General features: G+C 34.1%; 2 protein-coding genes and 1 non-coding gene across 4 annotated transcripts in view; all 3 read right to left on the bottom strand.

Moving 5' to 3' along the window:
- LOC106073789 (uncharacterized) overlaps positions 1–2,244 on the bottom strand; it is a 54,654-nt gene extending 52,410 nt beyond the window's left edge. The window contains exon 1 of one of the 2 annotated variants that reach the window (XM_056019050.1): positions 2,077–2,244. The gene's annotated coding sequence lies outside the window, so the exon portion shown is untranslated. Of the gene's footprint in view, positions 1–1,473; positions 1,497–2,076 lie in introns of those variants that run through there. The other variant, XM_056019056.1, reaches the window with a different exon arrangement.
- A 3,041-nt stretch (positions 2,245–5,285) lies between these two features.
- LOC106077738 (eukaryotic translation initiation factor 4E) lies at positions 5,286–14,140 on the bottom strand. Its single transcript, XM_013238458.2, has 7 exons — positions 14,051–14,140; positions 11,214–11,410; positions 11,050–11,113; positions 9,498–9,611; positions 8,592–8,731; positions 7,703–7,757; positions 5,286–6,475 (listed from the first exon to the last, which is right to left on the bottom strand). Exons 1-7 carry the CDS (start codon positions 14,075–14,077, stop codon positions 6,416–6,418), a joined length of 657 nt encoding a protein of 218 aa, XP_013093912.1. The 5' UTR covers positions 14,078–14,140; the 3' UTR covers positions 5,286–6,415.
- A 2,438-nt stretch (positions 14,141–16,578) lies between these two features.
- On the bottom strand, positions 16,579–16,651 carry Trnaf-gaa (transfer RNA phenylalanine (anticodon GAA)). Its single transcript has one exon. It is a non-coding gene; the product is annotated as a tRNA-Phe (tRNA).
- Positions 16,652–21,014: the final 4,363 nt, after the last annotated feature.

The raw sequence follows: 21,014 nt of genomic DNA, 5'->3' as shown, positions 1-21,014 counted from the left end.
GAACGGACGGACAAGTCATTGAAAGAGGTTCTATCCAGGGTAAAAGACAGAGACGAATGGAGAAAGACGGTCTAGAAATCTTGTGTGGTGCCCCAAGGATCCAGGATACTAAGGGAGAGGGGAGGGAAGAAGTGTGTGTGTGTTAATTTCAGAAGCGCTAGGCTAGATGTTATTGTTTTGTGGCACAAACTAGAGATATTGTTTGACAAGTTTCAAATGTTCCTTCAGAAATGACCATTATAAAGTCCAAACCCAATCTTCCTGTGGAAAGACAATGATGGAAGAGGTTAGGGTTTAACCTCATGAACACCGTGATGAAGGGTTAGGGTTAGGGTTTAACCTCATGAACACCGTGATGAAGGGTTAGGGTTTAACCTCATGAACACCGTGATGAAGGATTAGAGTTTAACCTCATGAACACCGTGATGAAGAGTTAGGGTTTAACCTCATGAACACTTTGATGAAGGGAGTTGAAAAAAAGGGAAGGGGAGTTGTGTATGAATGTTAGGGAAAGGGGGTGGGGCTACATTAAAAAAAAATTGGTTTCCATTTTAAAATTACATTAATGCAAAGTATCTGTCCAACCGTGTGTCATGTTCATATCTCATTCAAAGCCGGGTTCGCCAACACTTTTATCGTTTATTTTTTCGGCTCATTTTATATGCATAGGCCTATTCATTACATTCTTCTTCTTTTTAATTGTCATCAGAGTTGAGTCCATGACTCCTGGAGCTCTAGGCCTATGGAAGCTTAACTCCATCTACCTATCTGAACAAATTTCTGTCTGGGAAAGATCCAAGCAGATGTAAATTATTACACTCCTATTACCGATGGCTCATATCCCAAGACGCTCGGATTAGAAGCGAGGTCAATGGCAGAGCACATCAGGAAAACAAACAGATAAAAATATTCATAACTTCAATAGGAAAAAAAAAGCAATTCGTATTGTATACAGTCCTATTGTAACGATATTTGCATTTGAGTGCTAGATGTGATGATTTCTTGATGTTACGCGATTTTGTGGAAACATTTTTTACATCCACATAGTTTCTACATTTCTTCATCGTTTTTTTGTTGTTGTTGTTGTTTTTGGAAGGGGGGAGGCATTAACTTTTGTCCAGACTTAGCGTCACAGCTGACCAGATGTCGTATACAATTAACGCTGATAAAACAGATCTCGCAACCTGATGTCTTAATTAAATCAATACGTGACGTTGGTTTATGATAGAACTAAGTAATTTAATGGATTGATATCGATTGAGAACATGCGAGCTAGTTGATATTAAAAATGAAAGAGAGAGAGAGAGAGAGAGAACATACTAAATAAGTTTATTAATATCAAATTCAATCCTCTAAGGACGCCGTTATAACCTAGTTTAATTTTACACGTAGGCCTATGTGGCTGTTTTTTTCCCTTGTTATATGTTTATAGTATCATGTTTCTTATCTTATCTTATAAAATAAAGACATTACTTCAAAAAAAGAAGATGATTACGTCTTGTTTCGATGTGAAGATATTCCTTGCTCTATTACTTCTAAATCAAATAAGTTAATCGTCCATTCATTAATGTATGTTTGTAACAAACTGTCACACTCCAGTGTGCAGGTTATGGAAGAGAGAGAGAGAGAGTGAGTTGGTCGCTAATTATGGCTCACGGATGGTTAGTCTTTGATCATCATTATTGTTATTCCTGCACGTGCACTGAATGTATACGTCATATTTGTTTCATCTTTGAGTTTGAATGTACTAAAAGTTTAGACCTAACACTGCGTCACTTCATTGTGCCTCAGTAGCGAGTGAACTATATTAATGGCTCCTCCGAGTCCGCATATGTCAGATGATTGTGATGATTGTGGAGAAAATACAACACAGTCTTCACGTCAAACATAATCGCTACATACAAACAAAAAAGACACTAAGTCTGTAGTAGTGTGTTCACACAGATACAGTATTCCTATAATAGAACGCCTGTGAAACTATATCACGAACCTAGAAAACTACACATTGTGTAACACTAGATCTATAACGTCTGTTGTCACTTTGTGTGTCAATAAAGAGTTAGATCGTGTACTCACCAGTTCTTTAAGTCCATGTTCCGCTTGAAGGGGAAGAAAGATAATTCGGAAAAGTTCGTAAAAAAACACAACACCTCGTTCGATGACGTTGTGCCATGCTCTATCGATCGGTGGGAGCGCGCTAGGGGTGAGTGAAGGGGGCTCCCAGTGAAAGCCAGATGTTGAACGTGGAAAGAAAGAAAAGGAGAGGGGGAAGAGAGAAGGAACAGCTCGCCTCGTCGGGCAAGAAAGAAACAAGAACGTCAGGACAAATGACGTCATCGAGCGCTCCTCCGTTGAAGAAATACTAAAGTCTAACTCTCTAATGGACGCCCACGCTAATTGATCTCATTTGCTCCAAATATGGTTGTTAAATAAAAATTAACTTCCAAAAACTTCTTTTTTTAATGATCAGAATTTTTACACACACAGACGCAAAATTGTTACAAACTCCGGTTCAAAAGATGACCACCTTTTAAGGGTGTCAGGCTTCGGTTCGAAACCTGTTCAACCTTATTTTTGGCTTATTAAATTGTTGTCTAGCAGACAATGATTTACATTTATCAACACTAGTAAAATTGTATAATAAAAACATATATCCACACACACACACACGCACATAAATAATAATTGGATGAACACACACACGAAGATGATGGGAAATGACCCTCCCTCCTCCCCCCCCCCCCAAATGCATCATTGAATTTGTTATTCAATTTTCTGAAGTAACCCATCGACATCTTGATCCCGACTGTAGACGCCTTTAATATAATCTACTTTATATTTCTAGTTATCACTGATTGACTGTCTGGTTGATAAAGAGATCTCTTAAACTGTCGCACGGATTCACTTGAAATTTCGTACACTGGTTCCTTTTACATTCTTGACTGATTCGCATCCTGACCACCGCAATTCGCGGAAAAGCCGCAAGCTTTTTATCAAACCTTTGTAATTAATTTCGGTATTTTCCAAAAAGGCTGCAGTCTATTTATAAAGCAAAAAAAAAAAATCCTTTTATTTTTAAAGTACATTCTTTTTCCCTAAGTGCGTACCGGTATGTGTGTCTGGGAAGCCGTTATAAAGTGGGTCTTTTAAAATTAACTCAAACGTCAACGTCTATATCGGAGAAATTAGGATGTGCAAGATGAAAAAATGAACAAAAAGAGAGAGAGAGAGAGAGAAAGAGAGAGAAAGGGGGGGGGGGAGAGAAGGAAAGAGAGCGGGCCGTGTCATTTCATTATAACAAAAAAATATAATAATTCACGGGCTTAAAAGTATGTTAGTGTGATCGTTAAAATGTTGCCCGTTTATTGAAATATCAACACACACACACAAAAGAGGGGAAGTTTCGGCCATTATAAACCATATAAAGCCTAGGAACAAATCGACGGGTGTAGCCGGTGTGTAATGTTAGTATTTGTATAGCGCAGCGTTTCTCAACCTTTTTAGCTCGGCGACCCTTCTTTACAACTCCCCACTATGCGGCGACCAGCAACCGTAAAATTATTTTGCTCATAAGCTGAAGTAGCCTAACTATGGAGGCGCGGTGGCTGAGCGGTAAAGCGCTTAGCTTCAGTACCGGGGTCCCGGGTTCGAATCCTGAAGAAGACTGGGATTTTTAATCTTGGGCGCCTCTGAGTCCACCCAGCTATTATAGGTACCTGGCATTAGTTGGGGAAAAGTAAATGGCACCCTTGTTAACCGTAGGCCATTATCTGCCCTATAGACCACAAGATCTGAAAGGGGAGCTTTACTTAACTTAAGTCCTGGTAACGTTAAAAAATTCGTAAGGGTTAGGGTTACTCCTTATAATTGAATTACACATGAATGGAATTGTATCTATGTAAATTGCATTCATTTGTTTTTTCTATTTCATATTCACTATATTCATGTTGTATACTTGTTTGACAATTTGAAAAGCATTGACGAGCACGGATAGTGATCTGGAAAATACTCAACTACATTGCTACAAAAATTGTTGCGACAATCTGTGCAACAAGACAACGTCAATGCGAAGGTTGAGATTGTTTCTGTTTCACCAGATGAGAAATTCTCGGGAGATTCTTTGCAAGGTTGCGGCAAGCTTTTTACTTGATAACTGACAGGCTGGAAAACTCATGTTTCTCAGAAATAAATTACCAGCATATGAGATGGAAGAGAAAGAGCAACACGGACAAAATCAGGATGTGACTGCAAACACTTGATCTAGATTTGTGTAACTGACATTGAAGAGAAACATTTTTTTTTGCTACATCGCTATTAATGCGTGTATTGCATTGAATTAAACTATTTCTGTGATTCAACTTTGTGAGTGTGGAAAGTATAGTGAAATTTAGTTTGGAAGCACGGCCAAATGTTCTTAAACAAAAGTTATCACTTTATCTGTTTATCAGTTCTAATGTCATTTTCCTCATAGAGAGCAGATTAGATTGGCCAAAACCTAGGTCTTGTTTTAACTCCTCACGTCACTGTCTCTTTAGTCAAAACTTCCCCTACTTCCAAAACAAATAACTCATTCCTAATCGTGCCATAACAGTACCAATAGAAAAGATTTGTACAATGTCATGTTTTATTGTTTGTTTTCTTAAGGAATGTTTTTGTATTTTGACCCCATGGGAGTATAAGCATGTAGTGAGTATAGGCATGTACACATTGGTGTCAAGTCATGTAGTGAGTATAGGCATGTACACATTGGTGTCAAGTCATGTAGTGAGTATAGGCATGTACACATTGGTGTCAAGTCATTTACTTGTTTTCCACATCTCGCAATACTGGACATTTGTTCTGTTTGAAATACATTCTCCAATCAGATTCAGAAACTCGCCCAGTTCTTGAATATTTTCTTGACTTGTATTTCATTGCAAATATTACCACACAACATAACATCAGCTTCATTCAACTTAAGAAATCAAACTAGAAACAAAACTATTGGAAGACCAATGGGTAGTGGAGCTGGCTCTGTGGCAGTTTCCTGTCTGTACAATCTATTGGACCAGTTCTACAGCATAATGACAACTCTGAAACATTTCGTTCTATCAACTTTGAACTGAGAATGTTTAAAAAGTTCTTTAACTTAATTCAAGAGCGTTTTCAGTCTGCATCTGTCTTGTTTAATTTTTCAAGTTCTCACACTGTAAGCTCTACTAAAAATTTCATTTTAACATTTTTAAATAACAGTTATAACATTACATTTGTCTACCAAGCAACCATCAAGTAATAATGAACAACACTTTTTAAATGTCATTAAAACTTTATTCTGTTAACATTTTATTTTGAAACTTTTATTTTTTTTTTACATAATACATAATTTTAAACTGAAAAAAAAAAATGTATTCAATCAAGCCTACACCTCTTCTTAGTCTACCAAATGCTAGACAACAAGGTCACGTCTGCATTTTGTGACACAGGAAACAGTGGTTGCAAACAACATAACACAAGAAAATTAAAATCTGCACAAAACCTAATGATGGTCAGCTGGCTGTTAAAACCCAGAGACAAACATTTTAGGCTAACAAACGGACAGATCTATATACAAAATGACCGACTACAACAGTTGTTATTGATTTCATGGAGTGACCCTCATGGTTACAAGTGGCCATTTTAAGCAGTATGTACACCAGGTCACCACAGCAAGCAATACTAACTTTTAGATAGGACTACTGATCAATGTCAAAAGTTATCTACATGTCTGTGTAACTGCTAGGCAGTGTAACCCCATGCTGAACAAAAACTATTTACAAGGTTTCATAATAGTGTCCAGGTCACAAACAAAAAAGCAGATGAAGCAATAATAAATAGTATGATTCTCAATGATACAGTACATTCTGTCAGTAGACAGTCAAGGGATGAAATGAAGAAAATTTTTTTTATGCATAACGACTTCACACATATCTTATAGAGAAGTCTACATCATATCAATCAACGCATACACAAGCAATAATTATACAACAGCCATACCAATCACCGCTCTGACATTTCAGGCCTGAATAATGACATGCGTATAATACATTTTCCTTTTTCAACTTGAACCAAGGGAAGAAATACAGGTGTTAAGGGCATTCAGCTATGTCGATCATATCAAAAGCATATGGCACAACCCATATTAAATGTATTAGTACAGCCTACAAGTTACTGTAACCTTACTTTCAGCTTTTTATTTCCCCAAAATGAACAAATCAAATGTTATATAATAGTAACATGTTTCTAATCCTGCCCTACTCAAATGAAAGTTGAAATGTGTCTAGGATAAAACAGAACAAAAAAAAAATGCAATCATTAAAGTAGTTGTCTTATACTCAAACCTGTATATATATTTCTCAAGTAAATCAAGTGCAAACGCCTACTCTACATCTATCTAGTGTTATACAGTGAACCGGTTTTTCACAGTGGAGCCTGCCTTGCCTGCAGTGTCTGAGTGAGCCTGAAACAGATAACAATAGCATTAGATTTACCATTATTTCACTCAGGATTCAGTATAACCAGCTTTCTCTTACACCCAGGGGACACAACTATGAATACTATTGAAATAACTGAAGCTCCAATTATCAGAAACAAAATTTTTTTTTTAAATCCAACGGGATAGCTATACTTTCACATTGATGTAAGATTTTTTTGAGTCAACATATTGAATAGAAACTACAAATAAGTCTATTATAGACTAACTACAAAGGACATTTGTTTTCCTTTAATTTTATACAAAGTAGGACATTTTCTGAAAACAAGTAAAAAAATGAAATCTATGAAGTTAAACCATACCATGGTGGCACCAGACATGCCTACCCCCAATACTTCGAATGTGGAACACCCAGGTTGAAAATGTAAAATATTTGGCCCCAATGTGGAACATAAACACTGTTTACGTATTGCAGCCAGATAGTGCGCAATAAATAAAACTTCAACTATTACTTAAATAACAATGCTAGTTTGCTTCTTACGCACAGTAGATGTAAATAGTAGAATTAAAAACTACTTATCCAACCTTTTCTAGTGACTGAAGTCACTCTAGATGTCTTTAGTCCCACATCTAGAAAATTTACTCTACTAGATCTACATCTAATAAGTCCTCTAAGTCTAAGGACACAGATTATAATAATTATATCTAGATTCTAAGAATAGATCTAGTATCTAAACTACTAGATCTAGTTTAGCTCAACCATATCTTCGTAAATTCAGTATTTTAATTTTGCACTATTAAAAAATAATGGGGGGAAACAAATTTGTTGTCTTCATTCGGAACAAGTGTGCTTTTTCATGATTTTGTGGGATGGTTCCGCATAATGCAGGAAGTAGGCATGCCTGTTGTACATTAGCAATGGATCGAGTAAATAATTCTGTCATAACATAGAAAATAATTACATAGAAAAAGAGTTAACTGGGTAAGGTCTTAACAGGAACAGGAGTATGGGTTGAAATAAGGTCTTCATTTAGTTAGGAGTAGCTACCTTAGATTTTTCATATTAAGAGAAATTAAAGTGCAGAGAGATAAAATGATTTAATGAATTTTAGGTAAATATGTAGAGATTCAGATTTATTTAAATCAGAATAAACACTTTTTCTAGAGCTGCAGAACTAAATACATTTTCCAGAAGAAAAAAAAAAACAGCTATTATCAAAACTATAAAAACATAAAAATATTAAACTGAACTACCTGGAATCCAATGACAATCTTTGAAGGTACATTTAAAGATTCTTTTAATTTCAATCTGAAAATAAATAAAACAAAAATACTTTATTAGAATTCCAAATAAAAGAGAAATACGAGTTAATTAAAGTAATGTTTACCCTGTCAATAGTCTACTATGTTTACCCTGTCAATGTAGTCTATAAGTTTACCGTGCCAATATAACAAATGTCAAGTAATTGTTTCAAGTTTAACTAAGGGGAAAATCTCACCAATCATAGGTCTGTGGTAATCTGATCATATTTCTACACTACTAGAAGACTTTTTTTTTAAAGTCAAGTCATTGATTCAATTCAAATAAATATCTAGATATATATCTCTCAGACACTAAAAGATCATCTAATTTAGACTCAAGAATTAGATCTGGAGTCTAGACCTAGATAATTAGATCTACACCCAGTCTAGTAGATCTGTACATTCTAGAATTGTTTTAAACTTCTAAATCTGGATTGAAACTTCAAGACAATTCCATCATTGTGATAGCTTTTTTAAAAAATACAGTTCTGTGGAATGCTAGAACTTATGGTAGTAAATATTGAATCAGTGCTTATTAGCCCCAGCGTATGATGTTTCTTTTAACCTTAAAACGTCTAAGTATCACTAGATCTTGCTCTGTTAGTACAGACATAGTGACAATCAACTATTATTATCACTAATGTAAGGAATACCATATAAAAAAATTTTCTTCTATCTTGATTTGGATTATCAAAAATGTTTGAAATTTTACATTTTATACCACATCATGACATTCTCCCACTGTAAGCGAACAAGAATTGATATACCAATCCATTTTACCCTCTCTATATAGCAAACAACCTTTATCCAGAACATTGGCTGATCTCAAGAAAATATTTACCCTATTTTTTTAGTAGCTTCAATTTTGTTTGCATCTCTTGTCCACAAGCCAAGCTTGTCACCTTTTGTTCTAATATTTACAGTTGCACCACATATGTCATCAGAATGTTCATCAAAGCCTTCACCAATTAGACATAAAAGCTGAGGAATAAAAAAAATAAATCAATCATTAAATGGAAGTTAACCATTCAAATAAAAGTAAAAAAAGATTTTTAAAAAGCTCTGTCTGAAAGGTGAATGTTAATCTAGGTTAATTTTTTTTTAATGCAAGTCTAGGCCAGTTATTTCACTGCATGTTAGACAAAATTTGTACTTGTCACAGTCAATGTACACTACCCCGTCCCCAAAAAATATATACATAAAATCATCCAACTTGTGTATTGTAGCAGAACTAACTCCACTCAACTCACACCAGTCCTTGGCCGTGAGGAGTGTAAACTCACATTACATCTCATCTGCCAACTGGTCTTTTACTATTAAAAGATGTAGCTTTTAGTAGTTTTTGTTTGTACATTGGCTGTAAGTGTATATTACACAATAAATGTTTAATAAACTTTACTACATAATTTATTGCTCGTCTAGTCTTGTACATAGGGGATGGTAGTATAATCTGACCTGCCGATAATTAGGGACCAAAATGATCGCACCCTGACGTGTATAGCTAAACTGGAATTAAGATTTTAAAAAAATAAATTTGTATAACATTTAGCAAAAACAATAATACAACGGGTGGGTTAGAAGGTCTTTGATCATTTCCATGTTAATTTTTTTTATAAGACTCACTTTCTCAAATTGAATGACATGAGAAAATTTTTAAAAAATGTATTTTACATTTATATGTATAAAAACCTAGTAACTATATCAAGGATAAAAAATGTGTGAACAGCATCTCCTAAACAGAACTTACAGTTTCTAGCCAGAAGTCATCCAAATGTGTCTGACGCTGAGATTTGTTGAGATTTATAAGCCATCGTCCTCCTTTCTTATTCTGTGCATCTTCCCACATTGGTTGAATGCCAGCCTATGTTTAAAACAAATCAATTAAATTAACTACTACTATAATGAGTCCAAGTTAACTAAAGTACAATAAAAACACCATGCTGTGTAATCTTTAAAAAAAAAAAATCAATAGAAGTTGAGTCAATTGTGTGTCTCAGTAAATCAAAATACTTAAAATACCAGTATTCCACATACAAGGTTTTATTGACACAACGCAGAGATGCCTACATGCCAAAATGGAAATGTGCATTTCCAGACCTGGAAATGTGTTTTTTGAGATGCAGATTTGAATTTTCCTAAATATAAAGAAATATACTCAGGAAAAACTAGAATCATTCAATCATGTAACTTATTAGAAAAAGCTTTTTCTTTTACAAACACACTCAATCTTGAATGTGTTTGATTTCATTTGTTGAATTTAGGTTTTCATAAGTAATGGAACCTAGCTAAGTCACTAGTGATTGTAACATAGCTTCAGATTTGCCACACAAGATACTTTCTGCAGTTTTAGTGACATGGAACATCAGTTTTAATTAACCTTTGTCATGTTAAGGAGGTCAAGCTCAACCACCATTTCTGCCAATAAAACGTGTTCACGCAAGATGCATACATGTAGGCAACTCTGCACAATGTGTAGAAAAATGTGGGGAAAAAAAAGTACAATATACATTTTTTTTAAAAAAAAAATAGACTATGCCATGTTTTATATTCGATAAAGTTAATGAAGTATTTGGTACTGTTCACTAACACAGAGGTTCTCAAATTTTTTTTTTTAACGCAGAGACCCCTTTATATAGTCAAATCTTGCTCACTGACCCATTATTGAAAAAGCTACATAATGTATAGTATACAAGTTTTGATGTTTGTAAGTTGCAACCACAAATCTCCACAAGAACAAATTTCTAGTAGATTTCTTTTATTTGTGATGAGGTTTATTATGACGATGAGCCCATGTTGTAACAAATAAGACAAGAAGTCAACAATACAATGCTGAATATAAAATTGAAATAAGTTTTTGTAACTAGAACTTGCGGTATACCCTTGTTCAATCATAGGTTTAAGCTCCTTGTTTGTGGATATTTCAATAAGCTGCTCCAGTATTAGTATGGATTCACATGTGATTGGGATCCATGTGCAAAAGGCTTAAGTACACAGCCTATGAAAAATTGTTCAAATCTTTGGTCTGGGTCGACAACAAATAGTATGTAACAGACAAAACAGTACTGATGGGGAGTTGATTACTATTATTTGATGAAAAAATTACTTTTAGAGAAAAGTTATTTTATACCATTTTTATTATTCTTTGGACCCCCAGTTTGAGAACCACTGCACTCTATAACCCATAACTTTTTTTTTAATGGTAACTCAAGCTAATTATAAAGGACTAGCTACACTGATATAAAACAAAAGAATGAAAATAAACTAAATTTGAAAAAAAAATGTTTAAAAAAATTAATTACCTTAAAAACACTGTAGTCACATCCTGACTGCAATCTACTGGCAGGAAGTGTGTGGTTATATAAACTAGAGTAGAGCAAAGAGTGGGATGAAAATAATATTACAATTTAAAAGACATTTTTTTTTAAACAAATGAACACAAGACAAGACAAAAAAATGTCCTTACCCCCAGAAATCTTCCACTGTATCAAAAGTGGTAATAACTCTCAAATTGTCTTTCCAATCTCTTCCTTTATCATTTTTAAAAAACCACATAGCCCATGAATTTTGCAGAGGATGTTTGATGACAGACTCTGGATCTAATACATCATCAATGTCATCTTTCTCTTCATCATCATCACTTGGTCTGTACACCATGATCCTCTAAATTGAGAAGAAAAACAAAATCCAGTAATGAACAAAGCATTCACATTAATACAAAGAAACTTGTATAATTTACAAAAATTAAAAATAAAAAGATGGAAGTTAAAACAACATTTAGATAAGATAATTTTTATTGATCCAATCAAATGGAAATTCAGTTTGACTACAATTGACAACCTTGGCGTAACTACTGTACAATAACAATATAGATAAAAATACGAACAACATTCACACACACACACTCACAACCAGCGCTTTATGAATTAGACTTCTATGTACTTCTCAATGATGACAGATGATCTTGTAACACTCTGACAGAAAGTGGGATAAAGGAGAGTTTTTAAATCTTTCTGTTTTAGTCCTAATGGAAAGGAGACGACCACTTTGTTCAGATCTTATGTAACTGGTTTAATGGATGCATGTTGTCTTTAAGAATACCAACAGGTGATGGCATACCTTACCAACAGATGATGGCAAAGTTAATTTGACTGCTGATGGTTACTGTACAGAAAAGTTTAATTATTGTTTTGTCGATGTTAATTTCCTTAGCTCTCTAAAAAAGAAGAGTCTGTGAATTTTGGTGTAAATGTTTTGACAGTGTTCACTCCATCTCAGTTTGTTATTGATGGTTGTACCTAGGTATTTATATTCTTGAACTTGTTCTACGGTTTGGTTGTTTATACGAATTTCTGCAAGATGGCCTTTTTGCTTCCTAAAATCTATTATATTTTTAGTTTTCTGAATGTTAAAAATTAGAAAGTTATCTATTTATCTATAAGTTATTTATTGTATCCTTATCATTTTGTTGATATTTTACAATAAACTTAAAATGAGCTTTTCAACAGGAGGAAGAGGAAAGTGACTAAAAATTGGACAGAAGAATGTCTTTGAGTAAGAATATGTTTTTCTAGTTTTTTTTTTTTTTTTGTTGATTTGAGGCACATCGGCACAATTTAGGCCATGTCGTGCCTGTGTTTTTCTAGTGTTGAAATCAAATTCAAAAGCTTTATAAGTTGTTTTTTTTTTCCTTTTAAGAACTTCAGTATAAGACTTTCAGGTGACTGACATCACACCAAAGCTACTGATTATCTGTGTGAGTGGTCAGGTGCGAAATACATACTGCCGTGGTTAGTCAAGCATGTAAATTTACTTTCAACAGGCATTTTTTTCCTTGCATATAAGATATAGATCTAACTGCATGGACGTAGATATATTTCTTTTACGAGACTTATAAAATAAGTCAATAGATTAAATTAATAGATTAGTGTGACATTACATAGAAACCCAGGTGAAAATCTAATCGTTTTGGATGCGCAGGAAAATTACATCAGAAAAACATCAATTACTAAGTCATTATTGCAAATTAAAAAAAAAAGAATACATTAATTATCTGTAAATCAAAACACAGTAATAGTTTAGATGCCCAGATACCTTTACTGACCATCATGTTGTTTTTAATGTTTCTTCTTTTTTCAAAAACTTTTTAAAAAGAGTTTTCTGTTCTTATGCTGTCAACTTATGCATTTTTTAAGTGTATTTACTGAAATGAAAGTCTAAAAAAAATAATAAATTGATGAAGTTTCTTCATTTTTTCAATAACTTTTTGTAAGAGAGTTTTTTGTTCTTATGCCACTTATGTTATCATTTTAAATGAATTTTAATATTAGATCTAATAGCTGCTAGAAAGAAAAACGAAACAGCAACAGAAAAATGTTGGCTAGTAATTCAAGGGAGAGTCTAGTATTAAGCCTTAAAACCAAAATGGCGTATTTCCAATGACAATATATGGTAATAAGAAATAAAACTTAAAAATTTATATTTTAAAAACTATTTATCTCCGAGGAAATAAAATTACATATTTGTAATCTGCATTTTTTTTCTGCATATTCTGAAAATATAACAGAAACCAGACTTAGCGTTTCTTTTCTCGTAAACTAATACCCAAAACACATATTATATAAAAAAAATTGTCAAAACCATCGAAGTTTCCCTTTAACTTTAAATCCATTTTTATAAAAAAAACAACAGCTTATTAGTTATATTACTAGCAATAACTCTAGAAGTGTAGACCGGTGTAGATCTAAAATCTAGATTCTAGATTTAGATGCAGAAGTCCAGGTCCATCTAGCTCTAAACTCTAAAGTAGTTTGGCTATCCTACTTCTTAATAAAGTAGTTAAAGTTAATGTATTAATTAATCATTATTAGATCTATGTCTGAATAAGTGATAATTGAAATTTGAATAAAATAAAAAAATATATTTTTTTTTAGTGATGACATTTTAAATTGATTTAAAAAAATGGTGACGTCTCTAGAGTATAAATCTAGATCTACATCTTAATACAAGTCAGTCTGTTATTTAATAAAGGGAAGGGGAGGGTGCAATAATCTGCGATTGAAAAATTAACGTTTAACTAGTTTAAGATTTATCATCCATCTGTGACTGAGTCTGGTCAGTCAGAGTCAGTGTGGATAGAACAAGTTTTAAAAACAACGTGATTCGGCATCGATTTAAATTTGAACTAAACAATCGTAACAACAGTAAAAGTGTTAGTCAACGAAAGTGTACTTAAAGTCGCGAAAACGTTCTTTCAATTTAAGAAATTTGTGCGTAAAAGAAGTAAAGATAAGATTTACTTACGTGATCACCTGTTTCTCTCTCTGCCATGTTGCTCCGTAAATGGAAAACTATGGCGATGTCCAGATTTTTAAGCACACATCACAACTTATAGATCTCTAGATGTATATAATATATATGTTAAAATGGAATCTTTTTTTTCTTGACAACTATTAAGGTACAAATATAAAAATGTACAAATAGTTATTTATGCTATATAATTTATTTTAGTAATTTCTTTAAATACTGATTATTAAATTAAATATTAATTAATGTTTTTGCTGTACAAACTGGCAAATATTTAACGTATTACGCGTCACGTTACCGGTGAGAAAAAAAAAGAGGGTGGGTAAAGAATGGTGAAAATGGATATGACAGAGAAAGAGATCTATGTCTAGATCTAAAAAAAAATCTAGAATTAACTAAGAACAAAAAATCGTCTTTAGATTGTGAATATCGAGGTGGAAAAATTCCACACACAACAACGTAATGTCGAGTTTCAAAGCCAATTGACATTTTTTCAAATCTTACTCGTGTTAGTTTTTTTCCTCTATGTAGGCCTGGGGTAACTACAGTGCATTATCTTGCCATTAAAAAATTTTAGTTCAAAAACCAAATCTGCTATTCACTGCACTTAATTAATGGAGCCCAGCGGCTCGTAGAAAATTATAACCCCTCTTGGCTACGCTCATGGAATTAGATAGATGACTGTAGTTTGCTTTATATTTTAGATCTTAAAGGGAATTTTTATTGTTATTTTATAACACTCAAAACACTCTTAGCTACGCTTTTAGAATTGGGTGACTGTAGTTTGCTTTAGAATAATATTGAAGAGGTTTTGTTTAAACCTCAAAACTCTCTGTTTTAAACTCAAAACCATCTGGAGGGGGGTGTTAAATTCTACTCAACCCAACCCTTGGTACGCTCATAGAACTTTGTGACTGTAGTTTAATTTTATATTGAAGAGGTTGTTTTTAGTACTGAACCCCGTTAAAAAGGAGTTTTAAACTCAAACCCTCTGCAGGGGGCTTAAACTTAAAACCCTATGGAGGAGGTTTTAAACTCAAAATGCTCATAGAAACTGGTGACTGTTGTGTGCTTTATTCTTATATTGAAGAGAGGGGGTTATAAACTCAAAATCTCCCGTGGTAATGCTTATGGAATTTGGTGACTGTCGTTTGTATTATTTTTGTTTTTGTTTTATAGAAGAGGGTTTTTTTTAACCTCAACCCCCCCCCCCCCCCGGGAGGAGATTTTTAAAGTCACCCCCCCCCCTTTTCGGCTGTGTTAGGGCAAAAGATGGTTTAACAAAATCAAAGCAAAAAATCAGTCACAATATTCCACTTCCTTGCAAAAGGGGTGGGGGGGGATTTCATTTCGGTTACGCCCATGTTTATATACATACATATATACACACACACACACACATATATATATAATATTATATATACTGAAAAGTGAAATGACGTTGTTACTATTATTGTTGTTGGCCGGATCAACTTATTATTTACAATGTGCATTTAAAAAAAATAAAGAGCTCCTCATAAAGTATTTCAATCTAAGAACGGTCGAATGATGTACTCTTTATTTTCTTTAATCCTCTATGGCAGACGGCAGTAGAGGGTCCGCAGATGAAAAGTATATACAAAACACAAAGTCAATTTAAATAACCAAATAATAATCGACCCTGACTACTGTTAAATACGTCTATGTCTATTAAGAACCATTCTATGGCGAACTTAACCAAAAAATTTGTAGACATTCTTCACTTGGATATTGCCTGCTGGGTTTGAACCCTTTTGAGCGTGGACAAACTCAGATCTCAATCACAGATGAGTCCATATTAGTACAGAAGCCTCTTATTGAACTATCCACAAACGAGGAACTTAAACCAATGATTGAATAAGGAGACCCCAAAGTCTGGTTACAAAAACAGATTCCAGTTTTACATCCTGCATTATGGGTTATTGTGTAGAAGTTGTTGACTGCTTTCCTGTCTTTCTATTTGGTAGAACATGGATTCAGTGACGTTATGAACCTCATCACAAATAAAAAGAAACTGACTAGAATTTTGTGCTCGAGGAGATTTGCGGCTGCAACTTGCAAACATTGAGTGGGACATAGCCTATAAACACTCTTAAAATGCCTTTCACCTTTGAAGTCGTTACTTTATTTAAACTTATATTTTAAACAAAAGTTATCATCTATGCATTTAGAATGTAGGGATGTAGCTTAGGAGTCTGTGGGCAGACTATTGACCGCATAAAGAGGTCCCAGGGTAAACATTTTCTTATAACTATTGCTTTAGGCGACAAACAGGTTCAAGCTTCGAAAGACCATTGGTTCAGTGAGTATTGATCCATTATTGAGAACAAGCTTTACACATTTGGACTAAGAGTGTTTGAGGGGAAGATATTTTTTTCTGATTCTGTTGTGTTATCTGAATAATCTGATTAATCTGAATCAGATTCTGAATGTTTGGTTTCCTAAGAAAACTCTAAAGAAAGTGCTTTTTAAAAAAGTCTTTAAGAGAAGATATATAAAAAAAATTCTGCCGAAACCCGGGATCGAACCAGGGACCTTTAGATCTTCAGTCTAACGCTCTCCCAACTGAGCTATTTCGGCTGTTACTCAGCTCAGTGGAACGAAATTCACGATAGGTCTTTCAGTAGTGTCATCATTCCGACCGTGTTATCTTGTTGCAGTGGTCAAGGCACATAGATTCTAAAGAATGTAGGTATACTACTCTGACTGCCCTACGGTGGCCCTACATGTTTTACCAATCCAACAAGCTGGACTTAGACTAATCTATAATCCATATCAACAGTCTAGACCTATAACTTAGACTTAGATAGTCTCTCGAAACTGCGTTCGCAGCTCTGTTTGAATGACACAGTTAGTAATGGAATTACACAAATGTTGCTTCACTTGTAAGGGAATTACATGTAAATATAACATTACATATTTGCAAGGTATTTACACGTAGTTAACATAGCCTCATAGGGTCATAAGTCACGTGGTCAAAGGATCTATATGAGGCCCTACCTGAGGCCTGAGGTCATTTATACATAGTAGGCTTATGTACATATTTGTGACGCAATTCCACTAATGTAGTCCTAAAGGGAACTAGCATTTCACACCGGCTATGCGTGTTGATTTGTTTTCAGACTATAGTAACTATATAGGCCTATATTGTTCATTTTGATCTGAATATCCCCTAATCTTTTTTTTTTTTAAACTTCCAATAAACGGGCCGCATTTTAATGATTCTCCTTAACATACTTTATAGCCTACCCCCTGCCCTCCCGCCCACAACAACAACAAAAAAATTATAGTACAAGCTCTGACTTTTCTTCAGCTTATCAATTGACCATCGAAATATTTAATATGAAATTTAATGAAAAATGTTCGTAAACTTCAAGACATATAACCCGTGGGGAAAATTTCTTCCTTGAGACCTTGAATGACAGATTGGGCCTTTTAAAAAAAACATTAATTAGATAATCATTCTATAAATATGATCTTATCTTATATAATACACATGTTACATCAAAAAAGAAGATGATTACGTCCTACGCGTCATGCATTAAGTCATGCATATTAACCAATGACTAAAATTCTGCCAAGTAACTGGTTTTCCTGGCTGGCTCAGGTAACCCATTTAATGCTCTGATAGCACATGGGAAGAAAGAGCATTTCTACAAATTTGTCCTAGCATATGGAACGAGGAATGTGCCTTTATCTTTGTGTCTTTATGAATATTTTTTTCATTTTGTTTTTGCATTTGAAGATTATGGTTCAGTGTTTAATGTATAATTGCTACTTTACTTTTGAGTCTTCTCTCCTGAAGGCTTTCTAAATTTAGTGATTTTACTAAAGGTGTAACTCTAGTCAAATGTGAATATTCGTTAGTTATGAATCTCACTGCTCTATTTTGTGTTTGTTCCGGTTTCTTAATATTTTCTTGAGTTGATGGCAAGGTCTTATCTTATATATTACAGCCATTACTTCAAACAAGAAAATAATTATTCCTATTTCCATGTGTCAATCTAGCCATGCGTGTTAATCAATGACTTAAATTCTGCTACCTTCATTACAATGTGATCATTTAATACACTTGTGAATACTAAAAATGTAATAATAATAACATTAATGAATCTCCATATTCTGTGGTATCATGACGTCAGTCGGCCTAACAAGACAAGAGAATGGGCAACACTTATGACAAGTACACGTCTTTTCTTTTTGTATCAACGGAGACAGGGTTGTAGCTGTTGATAGTTTTCACTTCATAGTTTCTGAAGTTTGTGCTGAAAATATTGAGACCTGCCTTTTTACCAGTCTGACTGTATCACTTCGGGGACCAATTCTGTGTTTGTGTTTCCCACAAACTATCATTGTAACCTTTTTAAGCCTAAGAAATGATTTTCATTTTTTTCCTCATTTTAATTCTTTATTTATAAATATCATTTTAGATAAGAAATCTACTTTGCCTGATTTATATCTAGTCCTTCATGTAAACCTAACGCATAGATAAAGCAGGTAATGGAGAATCATTTCTTACTTTGCCTGAAAACGGCTGGCATTCAATAGTATGCCTGCATTTCGCATTTTGTGGTAATACAAACACATATATATGGACATCTTATATAATTGTAGCCAAAGTTGCAGTGAAGAAGTAACAATATAACTAGTACCAGATTCAGGCGGATTGTTATTATATAATCATTATACAGTATTATTTCTAGGCTTCCTTAAATTTTAAGTGCAGACCTTGACCTTATTGGAATGGAAATCGATGTACACATCTTCCACTTCTTTTGGATTTAACGAGTTTTTAAAAGATAAAGTGACTTAAATTTCAACGAAGACGACTGCCTTTGTTATAAGATCTTAAAATAGCCGATAAACTAGAATTTACCAAGAATCTGCGAACATGTCAAAGTAAAGGAAATGTACTCAGTACACATCAATATGTATATAACCTTGTTTTATGAGTTACGCCCCCTTACACAATTAAAAATTCAGTGCTTATAAATGTTGTTTCAAGGCTTTCATTCAGCAAGGGGTCATTTTAGTTTTCGTTCATTATTTTAATATTTCAGTCATTGGTTGAAAAATATTTGTAATAAAATTATTTTAATACATTTTAAACAGAGTCATCATTGTTTGATCTTAAATCTTAGTGGTCTCCTTTTGGAAACTGCTAGTATTCTGTCGAAAAGCCTTACATTCATAATACTGTTACACTATTGTAATGATTTGTAAGTCCACTTACTATATCACATCTACGCATAGGAATATAGTGTCGTGTATATCTTGTAAGCCGAAGTGCACAATCCGCCTGAATCTGGTGCTAGTTATATAGTTACTTCTTCACTGCAACTTTTGTTACAATTATATAAGATGTCCAAGTCTTACGTCAGTGGTATTTTGTCTAAATTAATTTTTTTTTTCTATTTCATAAACTTTTTGTTTCTCTTTCGTTAGAGATTCTTTGCTTCCCACAGACCTATATGTATCATACTATTTATTATATAGGTCCGTGATGCATTCTCTCCTTCTCCTACTCCTTACCTCTAATTCTGTCCCTCTTCCACATTTGTTTCCTGTTGTATTATTTTGTTTATTATCTTCTCTATCTTGGATTCATTGTGTTTCTGAAAACAAAAAAAAAAAAAAAAAAAAAAAACCGCCTTCGCGCCCGCTTGTCAGCATTTGGCGCTTTCCTAAAGAGGGTTGGTGACGTGGGTTGGCCCCCACAGTTTGAGACATACTAGTCTGGACGCTGTTCTCTTATATTTTATCGATTGTTTTTATCTTTGAAATGAAAGACGTTCCTTTAATGAAGTCAATTTGTCTTATCTATGTGTCACTAGAGTCGAGCATGTTAATTTGGGAATTCAATTATAATTAGTCATTGCTTTTCATGGCTGATTCAGGCAACCTGCTCCATATTCTAAATCTAATGGCACCTTGGAAGAAAGATCACGTGTACGAAATTTCCACAGAATATGGAAAAACAAATGTGCCTTTATCTTTGTGTCTGTCCTCGTTACGGAGTCTCTGCCAGTGCAGAGATATAAAGTTTGAATGCTAGTATGTTTAAATATCCTTCTAAATAACCATTCTCATCAAATAGTTGTCATCTGATTAGTTCCCCGTCATTCCATTATAAAGTCTGTGTGAACGAGTCAAAATTAACCTTCTAAAGGACACAGGAAACTAAAACTTTTCAGAGTCCACACAGCACCTCTGACATATATCTTAGTCGTCACATATTTCTCTGTCCCAAGCCTTTATGAGCCTTAAATCCCACCAGTTACGAGATGAACAGGTAGCTGTTGTCTTCAGCATATAATTATATTAAGGCCGTGCGTGTATCTTTTGACGATCTTTTTTATAAGGCTGTCCTATTGCCGCAACATCGACGTCGCAACCTGTGGGCAGATTAGACCAATAGTTCGTTGCCACGTCACAGATATGACGTCACGTCATGTGACGTGGCAACGAGCTATTGGTCTAAAGTGCCCACAGGTTGCGACGTCGCAGTGTTCAGGCCTTCTATAAAGATAGTTCTCGGCTCAATCTAGCTTGAAGTGAAACGCCTGCTTTGTAGGCCAAACACTTCCAGAAGTAGCTCACACCTTTGTGACCTTGAACTTTAGGAAAATGAATGAAACAAAGAAGCTTGAAACATATTTATTTTTTAAAAAGAGACTCAAATGAAAGACAGACGTGGGTGACAATGCCAGAAGTAAATGAACACCACTGGTTATTGTTTTAAAGCAAGTCATCTTGGTATTAAGATTAAACTGTATTTTTTTGAATAGTTCAAGTAAAAAGATTCGATGTCGATTGCCCCCCTTCCAAACATACACACGCACACACACACACATTAAATAAATGTAGCACAAAAAAAAATAATTTAAAGTTATCTAAAATGTGGCTGTAACAGAACAAGATACATGCACAACATAGGAGGACA

This window comes from Biomphalaria glabrata, chromosome 2 (genome assembly GCF_947242115.1).
Source record: "Biomphalaria glabrata chromosome 2, xgBioGlab47.1, whole genome shotgun sequence".
NCBI classification, from domain to species: Eukaryota; Metazoa; Mollusca; class Gastropoda; family Planorbidae; genus Biomphalaria; species Biomphalaria glabrata.
Note: the sequence above shows the minus strand (reverse complement) of the source record. Positions and strands in the feature narration are given on the sequence as shown.